The following is a 14,775-nucleotide window of genomic DNA, read 5'->3' on the forward strand; positions in this document are numbered from 1 at the left end:
TAGAGACGTCGTTTTCCACACCATTGAGAACTGCTGGTATAGAGAAGAGCATTTATTTATTTATTTATTTACTTATTTTATTTTATTTTATTTTTTAATTTATTTGACAGAGAGAGATCATAAGTAGGCAGAGAGGCAGGCAGAGAGAGAGAGAGGAGGAAACAGGATCCATGCCGAGCAGAGAGCCCGATGTGGGGCTTGATCCCAGGACCCTGGGATCATGACTTGAGCCCAAGGCAGAGGCTTTAACCCACTGAGCCACCCGGCACCCCAATTTATTTATCTTTAAAGAGTTTATTTATTTATTTATTTGACAGAGAGATCAGAGGCAGGCAGAGAGTGAGAGGGAAACAGGCTCCCCGCTGAGCAGAGAGCCTGACGTGGGGCTCGATCCCAGGACCCTGAGATCATGACCTGAGCCGAAGGCAGAGGCTTTAACCCACTGATCCACCCAGGTGCCCCGAGAAGAGCATTTATTTTTTTTTATTTTTTAAAATTTTATTTATTTATTTGACACAGAGAGAGAGATCACAAGTAGACAGAGAGGCAGGCAGAGAGAGAGAAGGAAGCAGGCTCCCTGCTGAGCAGAGACCCTGATGTGGGGCTTGATCCCAGGACCCTGAGATCATAACCTGAGCTAAAGGCAGAGGATTAACCCACTGAGCCACCCAGGCGCCCCAGAGAAGAACATTTAAAAGAGGAGGTATTACATTCTTTAACCAAGGACTGATGATGCCCTGTTTTAGTAGGGAAACTAGATTTTTATGATTAAGTTACTGTTAATTCGATTACCCAGTTTATTTCTCAGGAAAGATAGCTTTAATTTTTAAGAATAAGTTAATTCCGAAACAACCACAAAAATGGTTTTTTGCTAGAAATTAACTAAATTCCTTCACAGTTTAACACAAATCCTAAACTGTGGGTAGACGATGTCGAGGGTAATTCTGGTGAGCTTTAGCTGAATGCCCGATATTTGCACATAAATCCTAGCATCCTGAGTTTCGTTGTTTTCTTCAGGCAGCCGGTTCCTGAGACTGAGGCGTGACAGGAACATTTTGGTATTCTCCAGGGAAAAAGGTTCAGAAGTACTGGAGCTGCCATTTGGGTGTTGCCCCTAAGTGGGTTAGGATCTCTTACGCATGCTCTCGTATCTAGTAGCTGCCTTTTCCCTGGTCTGAGCGCCTTTCCTTCGAGATTGAGAGCAATTTGCTTTCCTTTTCTTTTTTTGAAAAAGACTGTATTTATTTATTTGAGAGAAAGAGAGAGAGAGCACGATAGGAGAGGGGATCAGAGGGAGAAGCAACTCCCCACTGAGCAGGGAGCCTGATGCAGGACTCAGTCCCAGGACTCCAGGATCATGACCTGAGCTGAAGGCAGACACTTAACCAGCTGAGCCACCCAGGCGCCCGAGAGCAATTTTCTTATTTCTCTGTTACATCTGCCACATAAGCAGCATTTTATATTTTTATAGTTGTCATTTTCTGTCTCTAAGCCAAGGCACAAAGAGGACCCTCCCCCCACTCCACCTTTTATGGTACTTAAAGAGAAATTTTAATTACCTTACAAAGTAACAGGTTTTTTTTTTTCCCCATAGCAAATTCATTTTGCTTCTTGCAGATATTTGCTAATTATAGTGTGTTATGTTCCTTCATCCCATAGTTCTGGCATGCTTATGCTATCGAGTTAAAAAATCAATGCTGTTTTTTTCTCTTCTCTATTACTAATGGTAGGGTAAAGCTACCACCCACTTCTCCTTTTAAATCCCTTGTCATTGAATATGACAACATGGAGGCTGATGGGGATTTATACCTCTAGTCTTGGCAGCAGAATCACGCACATGGAAGCTTAAGGTGCTGTTGGAGTCTTGGGTGCTGGCTCCGGGTGAGAGCTGTGCACGCCACTCCCCGAGGTTGCTGTGATTCTCACCTGCATTTGCAGGGTCACATCCTCGTCCTCTCCTCTTCCTATGGGCCCTTTCTTCCGCCTGGCTTTAACCTGTGCCTTTCCTAGGGCACTTGGGTGGCTCATTCGGTTAAGCATTTGCCTCTTGATTTTGGCTCGGTCAGGATCTCAGGGTGGTGGGATCTAGTCCTGTATCTCTCAGCAGGGAGTCTGCTTCCCTCTTCCTCCCTCTGCCCCTCCCCCACCTTGCACTTGCTCCTGTGCTCTTTCTCAACTATATAAATCTTAAAAAAAAATCAATATGAAATAAACAAAAACAAAACTTGTGCCTTTCCTCCCATCTGCCAACTTACAAAATTGTTATTAGAGGGGCGCCTGGGTGGCTCAGTGGATTAGGCCGCTGCCTTCGGCTCAGGTCATGATCTCAGGGTCCTGGGATCGAGCCCCGCATCGGGCTCTCTGCTCCGCAGGGAGCCTGCTTCCTCCTCTCTCTCTGCCTGCCTCTCTGCCTACTTGTGATCTCTCTCTCTGTCAAATAAATAAATAAATAAATCTTAAAAAAAAAATTGTTATTAGAAAGGTTCAGTATCTATATATTACCCTAAAAGTGATAAATATATGCGCATGCTGATGAAAATTCGGTTAAGAGAGAACAAAGAAGCAAAAGACGCCCCCCAAAGCCCTACCACTCTGAACGACTTTTAGTGGTTTTAGAGATTTTGTTTTACGCCATGGACTGTTCTTTTATTCTACGTACAGTTTTGAATTGTATCTATACACAAAGTAAGCTCTCATGTCATTGCATGAAACTATTCTTTAATATAATAACTATATTTACGTATATACAGATATAACACACACACATATATGGATATATAGAATGTTTTTCCTAAATTAGTAATGGCATTCTTCCTTGGTGAGTGTCTGCAAGGCTTTGTGAAAGAGTGTTCCGATGATAGGATTACTGATAGAGAAGGAGCCTAGAAAAGGAAAGGAAATGTACTTCTGTGATGAAGCGCGCCGCCGTTGAGGAAATCTTGAGGGCTGTGTAAGACAGGAAGGGGAGAAGAGGCCTCAGCACTTTCTTTCTTCTCAGCAAGATCGCAATGTGATCTCAGTAAGGCTCTTACCTCCTACTACTGTCAGTCTTTCTGTGATTGGTAAGAAACATACCAAAATGTTTTAACATGTAGCATAATGGTGGCTTGGTTGGAAGTAGAAGTGACTCATGCAGTTTCTATGAACTGTGAATTAAACTATCTGGTATGGGTAGGTGCTCATTCAAATGGTACCTTGTTCTTGAATCTGAGATTTAATTTGAGCAGCAAATAAGAAGACCCCTCGGACCTTTCCCCATCTATTTGCACTTCAACAAACAAACATCTCCCACCCCTGAAATCATTTAAAATCGTGCAGGCATTGATAGGTGAGAAGAATTGTGGTACTTTTAGTGATAGGGATAATGATGATGATACTGATCCTTGATCAGTTGTCCAAAACCTTGATACTGGTGTTTCAGAATTCAAGATTTAAAATATTTTGTAGAGGTTATATGACAAGTATATTATATATTACAGTTCTAGGGATAGGGACAGCCCCCCTAAATCATGTCTACTCATAATTGTAAAAACTATAAATAGTTTTATGTATGTTCAGACCAGATTGTTGCAAAATGGGTCATGGAAGATCTTTTTTTAAGAGCTTTTGGGGTTCAGAATTTCAAATACAGGATAGTGGACTCATCATATTCAACCTTTATTACATCATTGCAGCATGAAATTCATGAGGGCAAGATGGTGGTTTTGTTCACTCTGTCCTCACAGCGCCTAACACAGTGCCTGGCATAGGGTAGACATCCAGCCAGTATGTTGAATGGATGAATGGAGCACTTACATGGTGGTCAGGCACCATTTTATGTTGAATGTTAGCTTATTTCTCACTGTGACCCTTTGCAGGAATTACTGTTGATATTTCTGTTTTATGGAAGTGGAATCTGAGAAAGAGGAAAGCTGAGAGTTTCTTTCAAGGATCACAGAAATTGAGTGGTGAGCCCGGCCAGTGGATTCTAGAGCCCAGGCTCTTAGCCAATTTTTTTTTTTTTTAATTCCTCCACTAGAATGTATGTGCCTTAAAAAGAGGCTTGTAGAAAGGTATTCCAGTACCAGACGTGTAGATTTGTGTTGGTATTTTAAACATAATTCTTTAATTTTTGTGTACATAAGTCTAAGGTACTTCATCAAAATTTAATGGCTATCTATATTTGGCTATCTATATTTCTTTTTTTTTTTTAAGATTTTATTTATTTATTTGACAGAGAGAGATCACAAGTAGATAGAGAGGCAGGCAGAGAGAGTTAGAGGGAAGCAGGCTCCCTGCTGAGCAGAGAGCCCGATGCGGGACTCGATCCCAGGACTCTGAGATCATGACCTGAGCCGAAGGCAGCGGCTTAACCCACTGAGCCACCCAGGCGCCCTGGCTATCTATATTTCTAACAAGATCTCCAGGTGATTTCTGTGGGTCCCCAAACTTTCAGATCCATTTGGTTTATAACATGACAAAAAGTATAACATAGTAATCAACCACGTTCTAATCCTAGCCCTATAATTTACTGATTGTGGAACTTGGTGCCAGTGATTTAATATCTGTGCTTTAAATAAGTTTTTTTCTTCTGTAAAATGGGTATCATAATGGATTCTGTGTCATAGGTTTGTTAAGAAGATTACCTGAATTAATAATGCATCAACCACTTAGAACAGTGTTTGTAAGAGTTATATACGTGTGTGATAATAAAAATAAAATATGTGGCTCTTTGGTTTGATGTGAGGATTTGATAAGAAGTTCATAGAAGAGTATAGGCACATGGCAAGCACTTGGTAACTATTAGCTTTTGGGATAGGCAATGACCGTGATAATGACAGCTACATAGATGGTGGAAATTTATTTTTTTAAAGATTGATTTATTCATTTGACAGAGAGAGAGATCACAAGTAGGCAGAGAGGCAGGTAGAGAGAGAGAGGAGGAAGCAGGCTCCCCGCGGAGCAGAGAGCCCCCCGATGCGGGGCTCGATCCCAAGACCCTGGGATCGTGACCTGAGCCGAAGGCAGAGGCTTTAACCCACTGAGCCACCCAGGTGTCCCAGAGGATGGAAATCTTGCTCTGAGGCCGAGGAGTACTCAGTGCAGTGCATTCCTTCTGATAGAACACTGTGCGGTCTATCATGTCAAACCATGCAGAATCAGAAGAGAATAAATTTGTAGAAATGCATTTTTAAAATTTGAATATACTGGAGCAGCCCACAGATCATCATCATTCGAGTCACCATTCATGAGCGTCTTTCTGAGTTGAAAGTGAGATGCTGATGTTGGGGTGTTTGCCATAGATGGTTAGGGCTTTTCTCCCTCTGGTAGTGTGTTAGTTTTTTATCTTACTGTTGCTTTTACTCTTGGTGCCTAGGTTCCTATCCATGTTAGAAGAAGAAGTTTATAGTCAAAACTCTCCTATCTGGGATCAGGATTTTCTCTCAGCCTCTTCCAGAACCAGCCAGCTAGGAATCCAAACAGGTAAATTTCTTTTTGCATAAATTCGAGAACAATCGGGAGGTGTTAGTCACAGCTCACTCTGCATTTATTTGTGTTTTTCGTCAAAACATTGAAGAACAGAGCCAGCAAAAAAGGAACACTCTGGCAAATCTTGCATCTGCATCTCTGTTAATGAGGAGCGCAGATGCAAATCAGTTAAAACCAACTCCTCCTTGTACTAGTGGGTTTGCTTAGCTTGCGCATTATAATTTTATAAGAGGTGCAAAATCCACACAGCTCGGCGCTGTAGTCAAATGCTGGCTCTTTTTAAAGACACATAAGGTCTCCGTCCATGGCCAGATATGCCCGGGAATCCAGTCTTGGTCTGCTTTGTGAATCTGTGGTGTCTGGTGGTGCATCAAGTTACTCTCATGGATAAGGTAGGGAGGGGAGTGGAGAAGAGCAGTCTTGAGTCTCAGGTCATGAGATGCTTCCCAGTGGGGCCGGAGCTCCCGTGGCATTGCGTTGAGTGGCATCGGCTGGTATTTTCTGACGAAAGAAGAGACATGAGGCTTCTGGAGTCACACCGATCCCAGAGGGAGGATCTGAATTGCTGCCTTTGACACTAGGAAGACTCTGGAGAAGTTTAGCAAGAGAGGCCAAAGCAGCCATTTATATGTGGCCACGGGGAAGAAGACTGCAGAATATTGATGTCAGTTTTTAGTGTATCTGGCTCAGTGTGTAGTATTTTTGCCTTCAGCAAAAAAAAAAAAAAAAAAAAAAATTACAAAGTCACCTTCCTGAGTACATGGTCCTGTGAATTTTGACAAACACACACAGCTGTATAACCACCAGTACCAGCAAAATACAAAACAGCGGCCTCACCCCAGAAAACTCCTTTGTAACCCTCTGTCTTCCGTTCATTGCCCTGCCTCCAGCCTTGGCAACCACTGATGTTGCTTTTGTTCCTGGAGTCTGCCTTTTCTAGAATGTCATATGAACCGAATCGTATGGTACACCATTTTCTGAGTCTGACTTCTTTTCACTCCACGTAATGCATTTGAGAAGGTGATTAAAAAAATTTTTTTTTTTCATCTAGAGCCCAAGTTTGGATGCAGATATAATTAAATCCCTACCAAGCAGAGTACTTAGGGAATGAGGTAGTTTGGCTTGGATCAGATCCTTTTTGTTTGAATTCTCGTTTTTAGAGGCTTGCGTTTTTAGCATGGGCAGGACATGTTCTCTGTGTGACTGGGCATGTCCCTTTCATTGCTCTCTCTGTCCCTGTGCTATTCACTTTATCTTGATCTCCTCTGGTTTTCAAACGACATCTCTCCCACAAGCCCTTTCCTTACTCTTGCCGTGCCTTCCATACTCTTCCAAACTTTCACAGAACCTTGAATATATCTTATCTTTGGTTCTCTTAACTTGGCTGCCCAGTGGCGTCACTCGTGATGATTTAAAATAATACTGATTGCTGAGGCTTTTCCCGAGGGAGTGATATAATTGGTCTTGCCTCGACATTGAGACTTTTAAAAGCTCCCCAGGTGATTCTGATGTGCAGCAGTATTTGAGAACTGCTCTGTCCTACAGCACTTAACTCCTGCTATCCTAACCCTGTTTTTCTATAAGCCTTGTCTCCTCTGAGTTTGACTCCTGGGTGGTGAGAGACCGTTTTCCACAATTAATAATAACAACATACTTCCATTAAGTGCTTCCCTATGAAGTTTGCTTCATATGAAAGCCGTAGCACAGACCCCGAGAGGTCGGTAGTATTATCCCCTTTATGTAGATGAGACATAGAAGCTGCGAGAAGAGCGCCAGGTTATCCCACAGGCAGAGCTGTGGGGTTCCTTAACTGCTTCCTTTCATGCATAGCCAGACGCTGGCCGCTAGCCCACGGTGCTGCTCTGGCCTGGGCTGCAGACGTGCAGGCGAATGCCTGTGGGAGGAACGCGTGAAGGACACAGCGTCTCCCTTTGGGCAGGGGACACCAGAGCTGACAACCGAAGTTGACAGCAGGGTCCGCTTCGTTCTTTTCTGGACGCTCGTCCCAAGTGGATTCCCCTCTCTCTGAAAACTCCCCTTGACCCTTGCCTGCTCAAAGTGCTTCCCAGTCTGCTTGGCTTCCAGCACATTCTGGGCCGTAGCACAGGATGGAGAACGCGGACGTTGTCTCTGACTCTCGGGATTCCACATTTATTTCTGTGACGAAGGTTGTAACCCAGTTGAGCTGTATTGTCCTCTTTAATACTACCCAGAGCTGTCAGAAGCAGGCTGCCTTCTCCCGTCCTTCTGTAATTGCAGTGTGTTCTCTGGGGGGAAAGAAGAGTGTAATCATCTACTTCATTGGCATGTCTGCACGTCTCTGCAGCTGTGATAAATGACATTTGTAATGATGGCTCTGAAGTTTTGCAAGATACTCAAGTGTCTTCAGAGTCACCGGAGTCCCTCTTTGTGTGGAATCACTGCAGGGCACTTTGAGATTCAGAAGGCCTGTGCCCTGGAAGCGAAGCCACATAGCCTGGCACTCAAGTGTATTCTGAGCGCCGTGGAATGCTGTCTGTTGCTCCATTCACGTCCTCCATCACTTTATTGCCTATTGGTTGTTCAGAACGTTCTCGGGGGGCTGAACGGTGGCTGCATGGACACTTAGCTGAACATGCTCTCTGGGCACCCGGCTGCCCTTCCTTAGTCTGTCCTGTATGCGACCAGTGCCACTGAGAAGGTCTGTGTCCTTCATCTGCTCTCACCCTAATAGCTACAGATCAGCAGCGCACTCGCAAAGCACCGTCCTATTTCCTACAATGGCTTTATGAAACAAAAGAAAACGGAGACGTTTTTTGTTTGTAAACACTCCCAACTTACAGAGAAGTTGCAAGAAGAGGACAAAGAAATGTTGCATACTGCAGTCTCCTTTCCCCAGATTCACTACTTATTAACATTTGCCATATTTGCTTTATCTTCTCCTCTCTCTTTTTTTTTTTTCCTAAACTGTTGGAAAGTTGCAAACATCATGCCCCTTTACTGAGCTCAGTGGGTATCTCCCAAGAACAAGGACATTCTCTTACTTCACAACAGCCCAGTTATCAAAGTAAGGAATTTAAGCTTGATGCAATATTATTATCTAATCTGTAGACTGTTTTCCATTGTGCCTCTTATCTCAGTCATGTGGTTTATAGCAATTTTTGTGCCGCTTCAGGAGGCACATGATGTTGGCCTTTCTGCTTGTTGTGGGGATAAGCTTGATCCCTTGGTGACGGTGGTCTTTTCATGGTTTCTCTGCTGTAGCGTTAACCATTTTTTCTTTGGCAATAAAGTGTTTTTTTGTGGAGAGATACTTTGAAATTATCCTGTCTTCATGAAAATTATACTCCCAAGGTTTAGCCTGCACAGATGATTCTAACCTGAATCAATTATTATATGCTGGCACCAAATGTTTTTTGTTTTGTTTTGTTTTTCCCTCCTTAACATCCATCATTCCTTCCTTTTTATTTATTGGTGTTCTCCTTTGAGGAAGACTTTTACCTTCTTGCCCACTTATTTATTTATTTATTCTTTTATTATTTTTTTCAATATGGACTCAGATCTCCTTGCTCTATCCAATGGGCTATAATCTGTTACTTACTTTATTATATCCTCACATTGGCCCCAAGCCTATTTTATTTTAATCAATGAATTAACTTTTAAAAGATTTTATTTTTAAGTCTTCTCTACACCCAGTGTGGGGCTTGAACTTACAATCCCAAGATTGAGAGTTGTATGCTCCATCCCCTGAGCCAGCCAGGCACCCCTCCATGGTTTTTATTTTGAAGATGACTTTGTTGTGGTGTTAGGCAGGAATGGGATGGTTGCATGTACACATGGTTCCTTATTGCCTAAGAAAGGAGTCACCTAATACCTTTTTTTCTTTTTGGGGCCAGTCATCAGTCCACCTCCTGTAGCTGGGACCATTTCATATAATTCAAACTCATCTTCCCTTGAGCAACCTAATGGAGGGAGCACCAGTCCTTCCTGCAAAGGCTCTTCTGGGCTTGAGGCAAACCCAGGTAAGCTCTTAACTGGGCATAAGAGGAGGCTATGATTTGCTGTAGAAGTTCTGTTATCTGGGGAGTGCCATAGATAGAGTTAGACCAACTATGAATTGTGCATGTCCAGGATTCCAATGGCTGGAAATCACATTGAGCTATACTGGTTAGTTATCGCTATGTAACAAAGGAACCCAAAGCGCAGAGACTTAAAACTGTAGTCATTTATTATCGTAGCTCACTCATTCTGTGTGTTTGCTGGAAGGTGGCTGATCTCAGCCAACCTCATTCAGTCTTGCTCATGAGTCTCCCTGTTGACCGGAGCTCTGTTCTGGGCTTGGCTAGAACACTTAAGCTGGAACATCTCCGTTCCACATACTTCTCATCCTCCTCCTGGGATCCCTGGGCTGCTTTTCTTTTTCTTGGGGCAGAATAGGTCCTTCTGAAGAGGCCAGAAGCACCAGAGAACAAGTAGAAATACATATAGTTTCTTGAAGCCTAAGCTCAGAACTGGTATTGCATCGCTTCTGCCTTATTTTGTCATCTAAGGCCATTACACGGTCAAACTCAGAGTCAAGGGGTGGAGAAATGTGCCCTGCTTCTTTTGTAGGGAGAACGACAAAGTCATATGGCAGAGTGTGGATACCAGGAGGGTAAAGAATTTGTCCCCTAATGTAATCAGTCATGTGGGCAAAAACCATCTCTTAATCCTGTAGGCATTTCATAGTCACAGAATGTTTTGAAGGTTGCATTTCTGTTCACAGACTTGACATCGAACAAATCTTGGGTATGACCAAAGTTTGACATGAAAGAAGTGGCATAAAAGAGGGAAAGAAGAAAATTTTAAATGTGGGACCACATATTTAGCGTATGTGACACCGTTTACTCTCTCTCACTTCCGAGGGAGGCATCACTAATCAGTCCCCAAACTCTTTGCTGGTGAGCTAGAATATAGCCTCAGATACTTTCTTACCATAACTCTGTTAGCAGTGTATCAATTCTGGGGCCTATTACTTATAAACCTCAGCTATGAAATAAGTATTTCATAGCATTACTCTTGGGGAATCATAGAACTTGAAAGCTTCTTGGTCAGCTGACTGAAAATATTCTCATTTACCTTTAATAACAACTAAAAAAGTTATAAAAACAAGAACTCAACAAAAGCCATTTAGTAAGTGACATAATGTTTATGAAAGCTTCTCTTATCGATAAGGTACTTTGCCTTGTTCTGTTCTGTTAACTAAAGATGGTGAGAATGCTCTATGGAAATGCACTTAGTGGGATTCAGACATGGGGAATAGTTAGACTTGAACATCTAAAAAATTTTAAAATTTTTAATTATAAAAATAAATCCATATTATGATGGCGGGGGGAGCCAAGCATGATAGTAGAAAGGACAAAAAGTCACCATGTAATCTAAGGAGGAAAATTTTCTTTGTCTTTTCTTTTTTTTTTTTTTAAAGATTTTATTTATTTATTTGACAGACAGAGATCACAAGTAGGCAGAGAGGCAGGCAGAGAGAGAGGGGGAAGCAGGCTCATCGCTGAGCAGAGAGCCCGATGTGGGGCTCGATCCCAGGACCCTGGAATCATGACCCAAGCAGAAGGCAGAGGCTTTAACCCACTGAGCCACCCAGGTGCCCCTTCTTTGTCTTTTCTTGGCCTTTCCCATCAGGTGACGTGTTGAGAATGGCCCTGCTCATTTTGTGAGGTATCATTTTATGGCAAAAAAAGCATTGTGAGAGATATAGAGGGTTATTTTGTAGTGAAAAAACTAAATTCACCAGCAAGTTAAAACATTTCATTTGTATATTTCAAATATGTATAGACGTATACATAATATACACGTATAATATACACATATACATAATATACACATACTATGCATACATATGTATACATACGTACATACATGAGAGAATTAACCACAAAGAGAAATAACCTCATCAACAAATAGTTGAAGGCTCAAAGCAACATCTCTGAGTAATTCATAGTTCAAGCAGACACAGCTATCATTAAGGATATAGAAGCCCTGAAAACATAATTAGTAAGCTTAATCTGATGGATGTACAGAGGTCATTATTGCTAAAAGTCAGAAAATACACACTATTTTCAAGAAGACACAACGCATTTACAAATAATTGGTAGTATTTTACATTCTCAAGTAAGATTCAAAAATTTTTGGTGTTTTGTTATCATATGGACCATGTTCTTTGACCACAAAGGGTCAAATGTAGAGATTAGTAATCATGATAATTGAAATCACCCTTGAATTTGCATATGAGCAAATATATGCCTTCATAACTCATACAGCAAATAAAAAAATTATCATAGAAAATACTCAGAATGGATCTGTGGTTGGCAGTTACTGTGACCTCCTCCCTTTTCTTTCCCATCTTCCGCTGCCACCCCTTCCCTGGGTAAAGGGAGAGTTGACTTCCATGCCCATCAGTGTTCACAGAAAGTTAGTTAGATTAGTGGGCATGTATTACCTGCTTTGTGTTTAAGATCATCCATTCTTTGCCCTTTTATTTTGATCATCACAGGAGAAAAGAGGAAAATGAATGACTCTCACGCCTTGGAGGAGGCCAAGAAACCCCGAGTTATGGGGGATATTCCAATGGAATTAATCGACGAGGTCATGTCTACCATCACAGACCCTGCAGCAATGCTTGGACCAGAGGTCAGCAGGGTAAACAAGAGCAGCCCAGCCACCTGGTAGACCCCTTTTGTTTTCCTGGCCACTCCAGCTCTTGGAAACGGGGGTGGTGTCATTGAGAGAGAACGTGTTACGCTATCCTGGTTTGCGTTTAACCAGCTGTTCATGGTGTGGAGGGCAAGACAAGCTGGTGGAGAGGTGATTCCCCTTGATGAATATCGTATTACAAGGAAACATACTAATAATACCACACAGTTGAAGGCACTCCTACCTCCCTAATCTCAATCTTGAAATATTTAAATCCTCATAAATGTTAGAAACATTCCATGATAAAGAACCATGGTTTCTTTTTTTTTTTCTTTAAGATTTTATTTATTTACTAGAGAGACAGAGATGACAGAGAGCACAAGTTGTGGGGGGTAGAGGGAGAGGCAGTCTTCCCACTGAGCAGGGAGCCTGATGCTGGGCTTGATCCCAGGACCCTGAGATCATGATATGAGCCGAAGGCAGCGCTTAACTGACTGAGCCACCCAGGCATCCCTGCGATCCATAGTTTCTTTATTTAGATTCACCAACCGTTAACATGTTGCATGTGTACTACCTCTGTCTTTCTCTCCTATGAACCATTTAGAACCATTTCAGAATTCAGTATAGATGTCATAACATTTCACCTCTATATTTACCTATTTCTTAAGATGAAGACTACTCTTTTACATTACCACCATGTAGTTACCACTGTCAGAAAATTTAGCTAGGTTATATTTTCTAATGTATGGATTGGCAAACTACAGCCAAATCTGGCCCACTGGCTGTTTTTGTGAATAAAGTATTATTGAAACATTATTTATGTCTTCCTTGCACTACAAGAGCAGATTTGAATAATTAAGACAGGTGATGTATGACCTGCAAAGCCTAAAATACTTGTATCTGGCCCCTTTATAAGAAAGTTTTGCTGACCCCTGGCCTAATGTATAGAGAGCCCATATCTGAATTCCCCCTGTTAACCATATTATGTCCTTAGAACATTTGTTCCTGTTGTTGAAGGATCAGGCAGGGATCATGAATTGCATTTAGGTTCTTTCTCTTCATCTCTTTAGGCCCCTTTAATCTAGAACAGCTACCCAGTCCTTTTTTTTTTTTTTTTTTAATGGCAGTGCCGTTGTTAAAGAGTCCTGCTCACTAGTTTTATGTAACGACCCCTTTGGATTTGTCTATTTACTCGTGATTGGATTCACGTAAAGCAGTTTTGGTAAAAGCTCCTGTATTGTATTGCATCCAAGGCAGTTTAAGACATATCTGGGGCTCCTGGGTGGTTCAGTCAGTTAAGCCCTTGACTCTTGATCCAGGGTCATGGGTTCAAGTCCTGTGTTGGGCTTCCACGCTGGGCTTGGAGCCCACTTTAAAAACAGAAAAAAGACATATCTGACAGCTTCCAGGAAGTAGAGAACTGGCTTGGAGATTATTTTGTAAAGTATCTTTTAAAAAATTTTTTAGTGTGGGGGCGCCTGGGTGGCTCAGCGGGTTAAAGCCTCTGCATTCGGCTCGGGTCATGATCCCAGGGTCCTGGGATCGGGCCCCGCATCGGGCTCTCTGCTTGGCTGGGAGCCTGCTTCCTCCTCTCTGTCTCTCTCTGCCTGCCTCTCTGCCTACTTGTAATCTCTATCTGTCAAAAAAATAAATCTTTAAAAAAAAAATTTTTTTTTAGTGTGGCTCTGCTACATCAGTTTTTAATTTGTCGTGCTTCTGAGATATTGTATGGTATTGAGGATAAGTCAGAGAACTAGAATGTTTTAAGAGAAAGACCTCTTCGTAAGATTATTCCTCACATTTGCTGGTAGATACCCAGTCCTGGTGTCTAAGACTGTAGACCTTTTGTGGGCTTGTCTCTCAAGGGTTTAGTAACTTCACAGATTAGTTTAGCTCAGGTTTTCCGGCTGTGAAGTATGGATGTCAGCACACATTTCAGAATTTGTTGGGTGGATTTGATAGTGTAATGAGGTTGGCTTGTCCAGGCTTACACAGGCAGTTGTTAAATTTTCAAGAATTTTGTGAGCTGGGTGTTAAATATGTTGGTAGCTTGAAATTGACCACAATTGCCCTGGTCACCTGGGCAGCCAGTGTAGACCAGTAGGATGAGCAAGTGCTCCCATTTGGGGCTTTTCTTCCTGGGGGGACTGTTGAACATTTACCTGCATACCCCTGGGTGGATTAAATAGAGCAGAAGAATAAGGTGCTGGCCCAAGGTTGTGCTGCCAGCTGTGGCTGAGAGTGGGACGGCAGATACCCTCAGACAGAACACTGTCCTCCAAAAAGAGGTGCTAACACTGTAAATGTTACTGCCACTGTTAGGACTGTGATAGGAATTTTGGGGCTCAGTTACCCCGAGGGTCCCGTAAAGCTTAGCCAAGTGGGATTCCTCCAAACCAAGAGTTCGTACACAGGACAAATCTGGTCTGCTCAAGCCCTGCCGCCCCTTGTTAAAAAAGATTTTATTTGTTATCTGAGAGTGAGAGAATGAGAGAGCATGAGATGGGGGAGGGTCAGAGGGGGGTGGGTTGGAGCGAGAAGCAGACCCCCTGCCAAGCAGGAAGCCTGATGTGGGACTCCATCCCAGGACTCCAGGATCATGACCTGAGCCAAGGGCAGTTGTGTAACCAACTGAGCCAC

The 14,775-nt window shown here is 42.6% G+C and overlaps 1 protein-coding gene across 4 annotated transcripts in view; it reads left to right on the forward strand.

Annotated features, from left to right (window-relative positions):
• Positions 1–14,775, forward strand: part of KAT2B (lysine acetyltransferase 2B) — a 103,702-nt gene that overhangs the window by 63,803 nt on the left and 25,124 nt on the right. For all 4 annotated transcript variants that reach the window (XR_006818046.1, XM_046002739.1, XM_046002740.1 and 1 more), the window contains exons 7-9: positions 5,357–5,463; positions 9,345–9,470; positions 11,996–12,132. Coding sequence is in view for 3 of the 4 variants with exons in the window: in XM_046002739.1 (XP_045858695.1) it covers positions 5,357–5,463; positions 9,345–9,470; positions 11,996–12,132 (370 nt within the window). In the remaining variant the exon portion in view is untranslated. The remainder of the gene's footprint in view (positions 1–5,356; positions 5,464–9,344; positions 9,471–11,995; positions 12,133–14,775) is intronic.

The sequence above is a fragment of the Meles meles genome, chromosome 4, assembly GCF_922984935.1.
Source record: "Meles meles chromosome 4, mMelMel3.1 paternal haplotype, whole genome shotgun sequence".
NCBI classification, from domain to species: Eukaryota; Metazoa; Chordata; class Mammalia; order Carnivora; family Mustelidae; genus Meles; species Meles meles.